The sequence below is a fragment of the Limanda limanda genome, chromosome 14 (genome assembly GCF_963576545.1).
Source record: "Limanda limanda chromosome 14, fLimLim1.1, whole genome shotgun sequence".
Taxonomy (NCBI): domain Eukaryota; kingdom Metazoa; phylum Chordata; class Actinopteri; order Pleuronectiformes; family Pleuronectidae; genus Limanda; species Limanda limanda.
In genome coordinates this window covers 6,278,694-6,294,499 of record NC_083649.1, presented here as the reverse complement: position 1 = coordinate 6,294,499, position 15,806 = coordinate 6,278,694, and the positions used below count along the sequence as shown (strand labels likewise).

At 40.7% G+C, this 15,806-nt stretch overlaps 1 protein-coding gene across 2 annotated transcripts; it reads right to left on the bottom strand.

Annotated features, from left to right (window-relative positions):
- Nucleotides 1-4,597: 4,597 nt before the first annotated feature.
- On the bottom strand, nt 4,598-14,766 carry orai2 (ORAI calcium release-activated calcium modulator 2). Of its 2 annotated transcripts, none has more exons than XM_061085687.1 (3): nt 14,682-14,766; nt 8,644-8,879; nt 4,598-6,091 (listed from the first exon to the last, which is right to left on the bottom strand). In XM_061085687.1, exons 2-3 carry the CDS (start codon nt 8,872-8,874, stop codon nt 5,519-5,521), a joined length of 804 nt encoding a protein of 267 aa, XP_060941670.1. In that variant the 5' UTR covers nt 8,875-8,879; nt 14,682-14,766; the 3' UTR covers nt 4,598-5,518. The 2 variants fall into 2 exon arrangements, with proteins under 2 accessions (XP_060941670.1, XP_060941669.1); XM_061085686.1 differs by lacking the exon at nt 14,682-14,766 and adding an exon at nt 14,462-14,556.
- Between the last annotated feature and the right edge of the window lie 1,040 nt (nt 14,767-15,806).

Below are 15,806 nucleotides of genomic sequence, written 5' to 3'. Positions count from 1 at the left end.
TAGTTTCACTTCAGGGTCTTTATATTAAAGGAGACATATGATGCTTTTCCTCCCGTTCGTCTTTCCTTCTGTCTGTCCTCTGCGTTCTGTTTGTCAGTATTCATGCTCGTCTTCTCAAGGTTTACAGATACAGAAGAAACAGCAGTAGCACAGGAAACTGGAGGCAGTGTAGCCAATCAGCGAGAACCATGAGGAATTTTCTGAGGAGAGACTTGTAAGAATCTACTACTCATATACATATATGATGTTACTATATGACGGCAGCTTTTGCCTCTTTCTAAAGAGGAACGTCATCACAACCTCCTCCACGTCTCGGTTGTTGTTGTCGGAAACATCTCGACTCTGCGCTGCCCTCTAGTGGATGTTATTGCTTAAAAACAATGTAAAAAAAACACTTGGAAGTCATGGTGAGATTGTTTGGGCATCATTCGGACCGGGGTCAAAAAATCGGACTAAGAAGAAGACAGAGGCTGATGAGAGGAGCTGCAGCAATGGATGTGCAAACATTTCAAGTAATAAAGATCAGGAACCTGAATATGAGCAGAATATGTTTCCTTTTTAAAGACCATACATTTGCCAGGATGTGCGATAAACCTCGGCCCTCGACCTCCAGTAGCATTCATTTTACAAACCCGCCTCCAGTTCGGTTCGGTTCAGCCGTGGCTGAGAAAACCCAGAAGATAAAAACGCCAAAAAATCACCAGATGCTCATTAACAGATTTGCGTCTTGTTCTGTTTTGAGAACAAACGACAACGAGACGACAGTAGATGTTTGTGGATCTTTCAGGCAGAGAAGCAACCCAGATGTTCAGTTGCCTTACAGACGCTTCCACTGCATGCTTTCACTCTTCTCTGCTTTCTTTATTTCTCTTATTATTATTTTCCGTTGCCTTTATTGGTTCACACAGATGCATGCCGTGTCAGTCATTCATTAGTTGGATGTTTAGTTATTTTTTCACAGCAGATTTTGAGTTTATTGTTCACACCTTCAGAGTAACAATATACCAGAGAAGTATTATCTTGCATCGTCTGCTATTTCAATTATTGTTTTTTTCGACTTAGAAATTCTGTTTGGAAAATCTCATTTGTGTTTTTGAAGTAAGTTTTGTATGAGATCACATCTGTGGGAGTTTAGATCAGCGGCGGTTGTTAAAAATTATCTCCAGATCGCGACTGAATTTCCATAAGACAACAAATGGCCACTTGTGTATTTTGTATAGTTTATTTTAGGAGTTTTGACCCCTTTTTTTAAAAAAAAAAGAAGCATCTCTACTTCCTCCCACTGTCCAGAAATGAAGCTTAAACTCTCGAGTGATGGAGTCCCGGTAGTGAGGTCCTGTCATTTCACGTTTTGCATAAAGATGGTGGGATTGTCTGTCCGGTAGCGATTCTGCCATCGAACAGGAACTTTCATTTTGTTCCAGAAGTGCATCACCAAGCAAAACTTAAGCATTATGTATAAACCAGGTTATTATCTTCAACACTAAACATTTTATTTTTGATGTCATTATCTCAGGATTACAGGCTTCTGAACTTTGTGGTCAGTCCGAGTCAGTTTGTATCAGTCATTCCTTTTTGACCTGAGGACAAACGGATGATTATTACAAAACACAAACATCCCTCTTACGGGAAAAGAGAAAATATGTGAGATGAAATTTAAATTAATATATTCAAGTTGTGATCTTTCCCCGAAAGTGATTAGTAACCCTTACCCCTCTGAGTTTCCAATTTAATTTACATGAATCCGGTTTTACATTTTCAGCAGATGTCGTCTCCTTCTCATCTGCGTAACATTCCCCACTCGTTCTCAAGCAGCAGATCAACCTGACGTCTCCTCGTGTTCTGGGAGCAGGTGTCATGATACTGATGTTGGGAATCTTAACGGGACAAACGGGAACATCTGTGAACTTTGTAAAAAAATCACATGACCTTGTGTTTAAAGAAGTTAGATTTCCGATTTTTTGGGCTGTGAGAGATTCACCCTGTGCATTATCGGTTGTATCACTGGCCTTGAGCTGTAACATTTCAAATCTGCATCTTGAAAGCTTAAGAAATCGCATAGATATTATAAACAGAATAATGGAAAAAGGACTGTTTGTTTCACAAGTTATGAATAATGGAGGATTCTGAAACGTTTTTTTAAATCTTTCAAATCAAGTAACTGGTTCCCTTGAATGTGCTTCATTTCTCTTTCCAGTTCGTTTACATTCAAAATGTCCCTTAAGTTTAAGAAAACACAAGTGAACCAGTTATTTCAGTTGTTAGAGATCAGTGACACAATCTGATTGAATTAGTGAGAAGTTCGTCTTTATGAAACATAACTTGTTAAACTGTGTAACCTGTATTCTTTGCTGAGGCCATGTGTTTATGACTTCATGTGTTTTTATTGTGGATTTGAAGGTTCAAGATGTCGTAGCTTGTGCATGTGAAGCTGAGGGGGGGGGGAGAGGGGTGTAACACCACGTAGCTGAAACATGGATTAAAGTCTGTGTCCTTTTTCAGGCATGTGATAAAGGATTTTTATTTCCTCTAGTCGACCAGGATGTAACTTCTTGAATTTTGGAAACCAGCAGTGTCATGTATGAATTGAAACATGTGCACTGTCTGCCCTCTGCTGGCCTACACAAGAAGTGCATCCAGACCGAGCATCGTTTCAGTTTTTAAAGAAAAGGAAAAGAGGTCATGCAACATAAAAAAAAAAAAGAAAAGATAGATTATTTCCATTTTCCAGGTTTGGGGTTTGTTATTTTTGCAGATAGAAATGAAGATGATTCATGTTACTGAGAAACTATGCTGCCATGATGGAATGTGTTTGTCTCCTTGACTAAAATCTGCTTCTCCCACATGTTTTTTTGTTGTGTTGAGGAAATTTTAGACAATAAATTTTATTTGATTGGAACTTTTGATTCATGGTTTTTACTCGTTTGTGATCAGACAGTTGAATTTACTCAGAATAGCACATATACAAGTAGTCACAGACTGTGTGTTGACCTGAGCTTTGCAGGGGAGTTTTCTCAGCTGAGCGGGAAGAGGACATATAGAAAACAAGCCACAGACTAATTACACCTGACAACACAACAATAAACACATTGAAATGACAAACAGTATATTTTCACATCCAGGGGCAAAAATATAAGTCACTTGGAGTCTAGTCTGAAGCCAAACTGATGAATTTAAGAGATTTTCACTCTTGCTCCGTCTTTAGCATTATCACTTATCTGGAGTCATGTTTGAGTCCGAAAATTATTCATCTGTTAAAGGTGCAGTTATTATTGAGGGATTTGCTTTATGAAACTCATCTTAAGCTTATTAGGTGGCTTCCACTATTCATGGATTTAGTTTTCTTTCTCTATTATCTTCTCGTACAGCACTCTGGTTAAAATATCAATAAATTTGAGTTGCTATAATTGAGTGAAAAGGAGAAACGTGATGTGAAAGAGTAAGGAGGTGGAGGGAGATGGAGACATTCAGCAACACTTCCTACATTTGAACGACTGAGTGGTTATAAAAAGACGAGGACACTTTGGAATTAGCATATATACACATTTTAATGTTTGAAGTTCTGTTGCCGGCTGTGATTCTCATCATCTCAATGAGCTCCACACTTTCCATTTAAGAAGCACGAATCCACAAACAGTCATTTTGCCGCAACAGCTACAAAGTGCACTTTCTTTTTCCATCTCTTCGGAGAAGCAGGAAACAAACAACCGAGCGTCACTTTGGTCAGTCATCGTATTGTGGAATGTGATAAACAGGTTGTGATAACGTTTTCCTTTTTTCATAATATAAATCAATAAACAAACAAACACAGTAACATAGTCCGGCCTCGTCCAACAAACCATCTCCTGCTTCTCTCAGGTAACACAATCTTAAAGGAAGATCGAAGCCTTCACTCGTTTCCATTGTGACGTTTGCACATTTCCAGACGACAGAAACAAAAGATCTGCTTGTGTTGAAACCTTACACGTTCATAAGAAGGCATCGTTCAGTAAGGCAGAGCTGTATTTGGACAGTAGCACATTCATATCGAAGCAGCTTGAGCAGCATCAGTTTGCTGAATCGACAGGTTTGATATAAAAAGCTCTTTGACGGAAGAAAACGATAAAAAAGGTCAGAGGCTTGCACGAGTTTTTCAGGACATAATAAAAACAAACAAACAGGGACAACAACGTCTTTGCTATTTTACATCGACACTTTAAGACTTGACAGTTTGTTGTTTCTGATCCATGCTGCACACACACACACACACAGTGCAGACACACACACTCCATCAGCCACAACAGAGCAAAGCAGACAAGCAGGATGCGGTGACAACATTTTCTGTCCATAACCAGTTCGGTGAAGCTTGAGACTGAGTGTGATCGGGGGGGAAGGCCGTGGTTACCGGGCTGTTTGTTTGTGGGCAACAACTAAGAAACAGATTTCCACGAAACTTGGTAACGCAATGCAGAAAGTGTGAGAAAAGAACACATTCAATTTTGGTGCAGATCCCCGACAAAGATACATTTTTTTGTTGCTTCTCTCTTTAACATCGTGAGATTAGGCATTTCTCAACCTCTTCATAGTTTTCCAGGAAAATAATACATGGGCCCCACATTTAGGGGCCGATATCTACGAGTGTGTGAACTTACTCTAATGTGGACGGGTTTTTACTCTTTCACCCAAATCAGGCTCATTTTAAAAAGGTCTGATATCTACGAGTGATTGCAATTTGGTTTGGATCCAAATAAAGTTGTGGATCCAGCAGATTTAAATGTGGTTGCACTGGGGTTGAGGCTTTAACTTGTTCAATCAACCCATCATTCTTCCAGAATAGAGATTCTGATTTTGTTTTTTTGCTCGTTGAATATGAATCCTAAGAAATCAGAATCTCTTTTGAATCCTTTCAACTTTTGTGAATAACCACATTTATGAGTAAGAGTTAAACTGATTTAAGTGGATGACTTAACTTGTAAAAACTTAACTTTGGCACTTCTTATTTTTCGTCTTGCTCCAAATGCTGATCCTGGCTCATAGTTATTAATTTAAAATCAGTGTAAATTATTGATGTTATATGAATTTAAAAAGAGATTCACGCCGCTCTGTTGATTTAACGGCGATTCATTCATTGTCTACATATAATCTTTGGCAGAGCACAGTTCAATAAGGGATTCCAGAGCGAATCTGGATATCTTGCCGACGGAGAACCAGACCCTGAATGAAACAACTCATCACACGACGCTTTCACGCAAACAACATGGCACATAGAACCTAGTAGCCCTTTTGCTGTAAACCTTTTTTAACGTTATTATTTGACCGACACAGACGACACATCGCTAATGGCACGAAAACCTACGACAGAAATTGACCTTAAGAATAAGTTAGCGGCCCGACACGTAACAGCCGTTTGAATCGCAGAGAGCGTTAAAGCCTCCGAGTTCCGAGCAAGGCAACATCAACGACCAGGAGTCAGAGCGGTGAGAGGGTTTAGATAAAAAATAAGATACAAGTGGAAGTTCTTGAAGCTGCGGTGAGGCCGTCACACAGTCTGGAGGGATCGCTCGTGGCCGTCCAGCTGAATCTTAATCTTGTGCAGCTCCTCTATCTCCTCGTGGTGCCGGTCGGTCTTGTGGCGCACCAGAGAGCGATAGAAGTGGATGGTAAACAACACGAAAATCACCCCCACCGGGACCATGATGATGGTGGAGGCCAGCGCCGCGTCCCGCCCACTGTGGTCCGAGGTCTTGCACTTTATCGTGGCGCCCGTCGTGGCGCCCGTCGTGGCGTTCTTTGGGTCCAGGCACGAGTCTATGGGCAGGAACTTGATCCAGCAGAGGAGCACCACCTCCGTGAGGAACAGGAAGATGCCCAGGGCGGTGGAGAAGCCCCAGGCCAGCTCGATGTAGTAGTGCATGCGCTCGTGCGGCGACTCGCTGACGGAGTTGAGGTTGTGGATGTTGCTGACGGCCTCCACGTTGGGCAGGATGCAGGTGCTGATCAGCAGAGCGAAGAGGTGCACCGCCACCAGCACCGTGGTGCACACGCTGAAGGCGATGAGGAGCACCCGGGGGTAATCGTACTTCATCTCCAGGTTCACCTCCACCATGGCCACCTACAGCATCCAGACACATGCAGCAGAGGGTTAATGCATAGAAACAAACCCCTGGTGCCCTGAGGTCAACGGAACCTGGTTCATATCAACACGATTCACATATAGGGTTGCAAAGGGGTGGAAAGTTTCCGGTAAATTTCCGGAAACTTTACGGAAACTTTACATGGGAAGTTTAGCTCGGGAATTTTGAAAAAAAAAAAAATACGCAGATTAAATGCTGAGCAATAAAAACATCATTCAAAACTCTATTTTAAAGATGTATGGAATGCAGCACACGCTTCACGTTGAGTTTCAACCCTCCACTGTGCATTCTTCCATCACATGCACAGATAATTCCCAGCATCCTTCACTCTACAGCAGGGCTATTGAGGCCTGCTGTAGAGTGAAGGACTAGTCAGGTAAGTTTCGATGATATTACTGGGGAAAAGATATTAGCATGCTGATTGAGGATTGTTCATCTAGCCTATTTCCATTAATTTATCCATCAATTGTAAAATATGTTTACAGACTATTCCAATTGTTTGGCTAACTATTTATATCTCTGGCATTGCATTAGTGTTTTTTTACAAACTTTTTTCTCATCTTATTCTACAGAACAATGTCACGTGCACTCTCTCATGTGTGGAGACATTTCACCCCATCCAATGTAGAAGGAAAGGCTGTGTACATTTGCAAATACTGTGCAAAGACCTATGTTAAGACTGACACAACGATGCAGAAGCATATAGTCAAGTGACCAAAGTTTCCTCAGGGCTCAAATCAGCCTATGACAAAACAAAATGTTTATATTTATGTCTGTAAATGACAAGGTAAATACAGTTAGTATAAATTACCCACAACATTTCCAGTTTATTCCCGTTTATTCCCGTTAATTCCCGTTAATTCCCGTATATTCCCGTTAATTCCCATGGAAAGTTTCCCACTTTGCATATTCCCGGAATTTTGCAACCCTATTCACATATAAAACACAGATTGTAACCTTGAAATTATTATTACACCAATGTAGAAGTTATGTCTGTCGACTCATAATAAAAGAAATTTCAAACTGGGTTCTGCAAAGCCGAATCTGATTTTGAGACCGGAAGCTCCTGGTTTCCATTTCTACTCTGACCAATCACCAATGAGCGTGCATTGGTTTCCTGCAGGTAAACACTAACATCATATATCCTCAGTTTACTGGCTGAGACGTTTCAGAGTCAAGCTGCGGTGGGAAACTGACACAGATAGAAAACCACGAGCTGGAACTCGTCACGTCTCCGCTGCTGAAACCAGAGAATGTTTTGCATTTAACTTCACAGACGGCCGAAGCAAGGAATTGACTGAAGACTATGAAACCACGTGTTCTACATATTAATGAGGCACTGCAGCACAAACCCTGGCTTTGAATATCTCAAAGCAGACGTGATGCATGTGACTTCCACTCAAAGATCAGTTCCCTGTCTGAATAATACATTTAAAGTGGTAACACAGTAGGGATGGGAATCGGCAGGGACCTCCCGATACGACACTATCACGATACTTAGGTGGCGATGCGATATGTATTTTGATTCTGTAAGTATTGCGATTCGATATTACGATTTCCTGGGATTTCTTTTAGTTATTTTTTTTTTTTAAATACTGGACCATGGAAAAATGTTGAATCATACCTTCAAATACAACACAGTCAAATTCACTTAGAGCTTTACCAGTTTTATTTCAAATATAAACATTAACTTAATGACTGCCGGGCAGCCAATAGAGAAAATAAATAAAAATGTGCCATATTATTGTATAGCCCCTGTCAACTGCACACAAACTGACAGATTAAGAAATGTATGCCACTATGCCAGGCTTCTTTTAAACAATAAATAAAAGGTAAATTAAATAGAATGAATAAAAGTTTACTTAAAATTAGGGCTGGGAAAGTTAACTCGTTTCAATGGAGTTAACTAACTCGAGTTAACTCAAGTGATGAGTTAACTCGATTAATTATTTTATCTCGCATTAACTCTTTTGATTATTTATTGTTTTATTGTGAAAGTCAGGCTTTTATTTTGTGAAAGTCTGTTGCTGACTGCTGCAGAACAGGAAAAAAGAAAATAATTGGCGGATAAACAATCGAGTTAACTCATCACTTGAGTTAACTCGATTAAAACGAGTTAACTTGCCCAGCCCTACTTAAAATATAAACTTTGAAATAAACAAAAAGTAGGCTATTGTTGTTTGCATGTAGCCGACGCAAAGCTAGTGCTTGGGTATGTTTAGATTCTTGTGCAAAAACAAGAGCTGGTCAACATACTCTGGGGTGGTGTTGCTCCCCCAATGCATCCCCCCCCGGTATAAACCAATAAATATGTTTTAAAAAAAATCGATTTGGGAGGCAGCATATCGATTTAAAATCGTCATTCACAAGATTTGTAACTGAATCGATTTTTCCCCCCATCCCTATAACACAGTGATGCTCAGTATCCATGAAGCTTAGTCTTGTGGATCTGAAACACGGTGAAACCAGCAGCCTGCCACAGGTCAGCCCAGTGCTTCCTGTATGAAACTGATCAGCTGACACCACTGACCATCGCGAAGCCGGAGAGCAGAGCCGACGTCCGGCTGGAGGCCTTCAGCTTGGCCCGGCTCAGGTAGAGCTTCCTCCAGGACAGGGCCTGCACCGAGTGGTGGTTGGAGCTGACCAGCTCCAGGTAGCTGCGCCGGACCCAGTCCCTGTAGTCCATCCCCCCCCCATCAGGAGGGTGCTCCGAGACCCCCGGGGCCGGGGAGCCCATCGGCACATTCAGCTCGCTGGTCATGGCACCTGGTGGAGAGGAAGGAGAGGGAGAGAGAGAGTCAGTGTGGTTTCTGGTTCCTCATCGAGGGGAGAGAACTTTAGAAGCATAGAATATAAAGATGGACGACACCACAGTACAGATTATAAACCCCCCCACCTCCATGTTAGCAGATGGAGAATGGACTATGAACTACAAGTACATTTTAAGTAGTTTTTAATCACACAGAACTAGCGCTGGGCAAGTTAACTAGTTAATTACGAGTTAACTCATCACTTATTTAACTCAAATAATTATTTTATCTCGCATTAACTCAGGTTTGATTATTTATTGTTTTGTTGTGAAAGTCAGGCTTTTATTTTGTGAAAGTCTGTTGCTGACTGCTGCGGAACCGGAAAAGAGAAAATAATTGGCGGATAAACAACCATGGATAAGGCTACGGAGCTTTTACATGGCCATTTTCATTTTAAAGTCCTTCCAGACGGCGGAGTCGACAGAACCAAAGTAATTTGTAGCCACTGCCAAGGTGAATTTTCTTATCACCGGAGAACTTCCAGTCTAAAATATCACCTGAATGCAAAACACACAGTTGATATCTACAAATCACTCAACGAAACAGCGAGTGGAGCGAGGCTTCGGCAGACTACGTTAGACGCAGGGAGGAGTATAGTTTTTCATAACGAAGAGGATAACATTAATGCCCTGGCAGTGGCATTGAGCTTTAATTTTGTATTTGCTTTGATAACATTGTTAAGTTGAGATTTACACTGAATATTTTATTTAACTGCTACTGTATTAAATGCTGATGTTAAAAGTGTTTGCACAACAAATGTTATGGCACTTTCGTTCATATGGCAGAACATTGAAAATAAAATTGCGCTATACACTACTTTTTAATTCATTATTAGATTTTGCGTATACAAATGCGATTAATCGTGATTAATCAGGGAAATCATGCGATTAAAACTTTTAATCGTTGCCCAGCCCTACACAGAACATGAAAACATTGTTTTTAGGGTAAAAGTGGTAAAACAACAACCATCTGCTAAATATAAACTGACTTATCGTCTCATCGTTGATACCAATCTGCTAACAGGACACGTCCGAATGAAGCCGTTACATTTATGAAATCCATGTTTGTTCTCACATTCCACAGCAGTGATAACCTCAGACTGTTTGCCAGCTCCCGTCCCTGAAGAGACTTTCTTCAAATATTAACACAACTCGACAGGAACACACAATAATCCACCAAAGATAACACCACATCAAACTCTTTCATGAGAAGCTCCTCATCATCAAGACTGTTTATTTTACAATCTAATGACACTAAGCAGATAATCACTGAGTAGATAACACAATGATTAAAGTAACTTTGACTCTTTACTCAAAACAAGTATTTATCTATGTATAAATATCCATTATATGTAGAATAGTATTTTTTGTAGTTTATTATGTTTAAAAGCAAACTGGAGCCTCAAACTTTAGTGTATCTTTTAATATTAAATTTTATGTTTTTATTCATTAATGTCTATTTATACATACAAGTTGTTTTTCAGATATCCTTTTATTCTGTTATTTATTTAACTATTTACTTACTTATTAACTTTCTCCCCTTGAATACCCAACTTATTATCTCTGGTTTTACATTCTCCTCCTCAAGCGTGTTATTATTTTAAACCTTTACCCTTTTCACATGTTATTATTTAATATATCTTTATCACATCTGTCACATTTCTTATCTTATCATTTTCTAATCTACTTTAGTGTTTAAAAAATAAGTTTATCTTTTTTATCTGCCTCTAGTTTCCTCATTTCACTTTTCTTAGATGCACGACACGTTTTCCTCACTTCATGTTTATGTTGTTTTGTCTGGTTGGTTTAATTCTAATTGTCTCCCACCCCCCCGTTCTGATGCTTGAAGGAGCAGTAACACAAACCACGTACAGAGCGACATCTCTGCATCTCGGCCTCTCTACACAACGCAGAGCACTCGGTGTTGTGTGTCCTCCTTCCTCATCCATCACTGTCGCTCCACGTTTCTATCCACATCCATCACTCGGCTCTTTTTAAGAGAAACCCAAAAATGTTCCCACAACCCGGAGTGAACTTTCTCCAGAGACTTGAGAACCATCTGTCACAGTAACTGCTGCTGAGGACTTTCTCTCCCCCCCGTCCGTCCGGTCGAGTTTCATGAAGTTAAACCAGAGGAAGAGAATCTGCTGTACTTCTACTTCCTGTTTCCTCACAATACTTTGGTACTTAGAAGATAAGGAAATGACTGATATGATAGTTGTGGACAAAAAGGACAAAATAAAGGTCTTCACGTTATTGTGAAATGTTGTAAATATTGTAATGTGTTATTTGCAGTTGATACTTATACAGTACATTATACTGTAAAATAGATTTATTTCCGATATTGCCAACAGGTCATTAAAAGATATAAACTGAAATAAATTTTCACCACTTTCTAACTTTCTGCAAATTTTGGTAAGTAGTTGAGCATGGTAAAGTCCTCAAAAAGCCAATTCATTTGCCTGAATAATAATAATAATAATAATAATAATAACAAGAAGTAAAGTAAGTGAATCAATTTAAATGCCCACCTTGTTTCTTCTGTCAGTCAGTAAGGGCAAGCCCAAATTGTCATTCACTGCGGTTACATGTGTCCGATTGAAACCCGATTTCTGGCGTTGTCGGGTTTCGATCGAAGATCCATGTCATGTAACTCCACAAATCTAGATTTCTTGTGTCTGACTGAAGTCGGATAACCACCCCCAGATAAGTAGATCGGATTTGGCTGTATATCGGACAACGCGCGCATGTAACTCTGGAAGCTAGACAACAACTGGAGATGACGCCTTTGCGCATGCTTGAGATCCTGCCCCCCCTCCTCCCTCCCTGGCCGTGACCCGGAAGTCGACACGTAGATAAAATGTCGCTGCCCGGTGCCGGCCGGCACTCGCCATTACCAGTCTAATCAAATGCGCCGTTCGCATTCGCTCGCAGTACTCCTAGAAACATGCACAACATCATGTAGAGGGACGTAGCTTCACCTTGCTCTCCGTTCGTCATCTTTCTCGCATGCTGAGTTGAAGGCTGTTGTTGTTTATGGTTGCTAGTGGTGACGAGGTCAAGCAGAAATGGCTGTATCACCACTAGCTGTAATGAAACAGCGCCACCTATCGTAGCGGGGTATGAAATGCTTTCGGACAAGAGTTGGATTTCTCAGTGCCATGTACCCTGAGATAGAGCAGTTAACCCCCCATGGATAGAGAAACCGGGCTTCAGCCGAAATCGGGTTTCTGCCATCATGTAAACGTAGTGATTGATTCCACACTGTTTAAAGGCACCGTTGAGCCATTTTGCGACGCCGATTGAAAATTCCTTCAGAATATGTAAATTTTCACCACTAACTTTCTGCAAATTTTGGTAAGAAGTTGAGCATGGTAAAGTCCTCAAAAAGCCAATTCATTTGCCTGAATAATAATAATAATAATCCTTACAATTTCAATAGGGTCTCACCTGACACCTTTGATGTCAGTGCAAAGGCCCTAATTATTATTATTATTAGGGCCCGAGCACCGACAGTGCAAAGGCCCTATTGAAATATAAATGATTATCACGTGGTCTACACGTGTTTAATGACCAGACGAACAAAAAAGCCTCATGGAGCGATTTAATAGGCCAAACAGGAAGTCGGCCATTTTGGATTTAGTGGCGATTTTTATGTGGTATTTCGACGAACTCCTCCCACAGCTTCCATCAGATCGACTTGAAATTTGACTTGAAATTTCACTCACAAATTCATCTCATCTCAACAAAGCCTCTCGGACAATAAGTGTCCTGCACGATGGATTCATGCTAATTTGCATAAATGTCAGGATAAATCATTGTAAATTATTCTGATTGGTCAAAGATCACGGCCCTTATTAACCATACACCTTTGCCAAGGGGCGGGGCTTAGAGGGAAATTGACCATAACTCTTTAAATGTTTGTCAGATCATCGTGAAACCTTTAAAATACGTTTATATTTTATTGTAAAATAGTGGTGCTAAAGCATTTTGCCGGACCTGGGCCCAGTTAGAACTGGTTTCTTCAACTTGGCCTGGGTGAACTCGACCTTGACCCCATCCGAGGACACCTCTGGGGAAGAAGGGAAATGCAAACGTCCGACTGGACCCCAGCAACAATCTGAATTCAAGAAAACACCCGGAGCTGCTTTTTCCCAAAATCTTGCAAATAGAGAAATGTAAAGCCACTTAATCTACAGGGTTTAGTCTTTTTCATAGTTTCTTAACTTCCTGCCGATGATCCAACGTGACAATACATGTCAGCCCAGTACATTCCCAACATTCCCCCCATTGCCTGACCTTACATCTTTAACATCACTCGTTCACAGACTCGTTCTTTATGCCACAACACTTGACAAACCCTGTGACACATGACATATTTGACCAAACAAGGACATGTCCCAAAGTGGCTCCTTCGCGACCCCATGTTTGTCAGGGTTCCTACAGGTTTTAACAAGATAAATTTAAGACTTTTTAAGACCTTTTTAAGACCACTTTGAATAGAATTTAAGACCTATTTTACGACCATACTGGCAAAAAGTATGAAGGAAAATTACTATGAAAGAAGAAATAAGTCACAGAATTACTTACAAAGTAAATTTATACCCATTCAACATAAGAACAATAACAATACACAGGTCAAACAAGCTTTAAACATGCTTTAAACATGGATTAAACATGCTGAAATAAATTGAAATAAAAGGATGTTCCATAAAACATGTCCAGAGAAGGAAATTAAACATCCCATCGAACACTACAAAACCTCTAACTTCTCAGCTCTGGCCGAATCAAATTTAAGACCTTTTAAAGACTTTTTAAGGCCTAAAATTTCGATTATTAAATTTAAGACCTTTTAAGACTTTTTAAGACCCCGCGGGAACCCTGGTTTGTTTTGGGAAACACTGGTTTGACTGGGATATAGTTTTTTTTAATTCACACTAAATGATGCATTTGCAGTGATTATACATGTAAACACTGTGATGACAGTAAAAACAAACTTGTACAAACTTGTCAAGTTGGTTTTACTCATGCATCCTCACGTATATTCAGTTTTGTGACTATTTTACTTAGTTTTTCCTTTAAATATTAATTGTTATTCTGAGCTGACACTTATTCTTACAAGTAAAACTGCTGGAGCTTCTTCTTCTGCAGCAGCACGACTGGTTTTCTTTGCCTGTACAAACACGAACGAACTGGTTTTTCCGGGTTCGTGCAGACTGGTGCAGACTCTGCAGAGAACCTATATTATATTTAGCACCAGGGTGAAGTTAGCAGGATACGTTTACCTAGCATTGGGCTAGTAACCCGGGCTAGTCCACCAGGGCCATGCATTCGGGCTAAATATAGATATATATATATATAACTTGATTTACAGTTAGAAGTGGAAATCAAGTTAAAAGTGACAGTAAACACGCACGCATGCGCTCTCTCTCTCTCTGTCTCCCTCTTGAAGCTAGCTAACAGTGAAGCTAACAGTTTGAAGCTAACTCCTCCCACAGGGAATCGAACCTGTGATTGTTTTTGTTGTTGTTTATCTCACCCGTTCGAGCTTTAAACCGGACCCGGATCTTCTTCTCTCCTCGCGTTGCTCGAACCTCCGGCCGCGCTGCTACACCCGGGGTTCTGACGCAGGCAGTTTGTCTATCGTCAACCACTTCCGCTCTTCCGTGTTTTCAGATGTTAGCATTAGCATTTAGCTCCGGTGGATGGAACAGCCTACCCCTCACCCGCCTCCCGCCCGCCCGCCCCGCTGTTCTCACCTGGGTGCTGTGTCGCCTTCTCTGCGCCGGGTCCAGTCCACCGGGTCCGGGTTCGGGTCGTCGGGACCGGAGACCCGCGGAAGACCGGGAGGGAATCGAACCTGCAGCCGTAGCGGGAGGACTTCCGGATGGGTGTGTGTGAGCCTTCAAAGTAAAAGCACGACTCTCCTAGGGTTGTACGCGAGCCGGGCAGGTATGGAAGCACATTGCTGCCATACCTGACAAATAAAAATGTATCACTATCAAGAAATGTTTATTGTTGTATGTTTTTTAATGTTATAACTGAGTAGATTCCTGTTATTGAGACTGTCCTATAATTAAATATTTTGTTATATTGTGAAAAGTTTATTTTTGTAGCAATAAACAATTTATACAGAGCCCCTGAAGTCCCAAAATATATATTTTTGTTATATGCGTGCAGCAGATATTTATGCAAAGAGGTTTTTGTGTTTTATTCACTCAGATGCACAGTCATCATATTCGTACCATAGTTAGAGAAAGTTTTATTTTCACCTGCGTCATACAATGAACTGCTTGTTGCACCGAGACACAGGATTGTCAGGAATCATTTGCTGAAGGAAAACAGGCTCAGCCGACAGAAGGACTCTCATTCAATCATAATATGTAAGAAATTAACAAACTCTTGAGAGCTATAAACACAACTTAGTGTTGTCTTCAAAGCATCGGCTATCATGTCTTTACTAGGCAGATATTAACTCTGTGTGCACACAACCTATTTTTCTTGTGGGAACAAGATACACATATATAATCTTTTGGGACTCAGTGAGGTGTTTATGTTAAAGTTCTATGCAAACGTTCAGGCGTAGAAGTGAATTTATGCCATACCAGAAAAAATGTAAATGGATCTCTATCCCGATATATAAAGTTTGCTGTTGTAAACCATGATTAACATCAAACAACACAATACACACAATGTTCAAATCCAGGGCTGAGGCGCTAAGGAATCAACCGTCCCCACTCTGGAAGTTTCTAAAGAATCTCAATTCACTGAGCAAGTGAAGCCACCAACTGATGACAGATTGGTTTAATCAGGGACGAGCTGGAGGAGAGACAAGAGGAAATCAGGGACAAAGAACAGGGACAATCAGCCAAGTGTCTGTTCAC

What these genes read in the sequence shown, in the direction of transcription:
- orai2 (XM_061085687.1), bottom strand. Translation starts at nt 8,874, where the DNA reads ATGACCAGCGAGCTGAATGTGCCGATGGGCTCCCCGGCCCCGGGGGTC. An exon ending in TGCTCTCCGGCTTCGCGATG is followed by an intron (nt 6,092 to 8,643) that starts GTCAGTGGTGTC and finishes TGGATGCTGTAG; the next exon opens with GTGGCCATGGTGGAGGTGAA.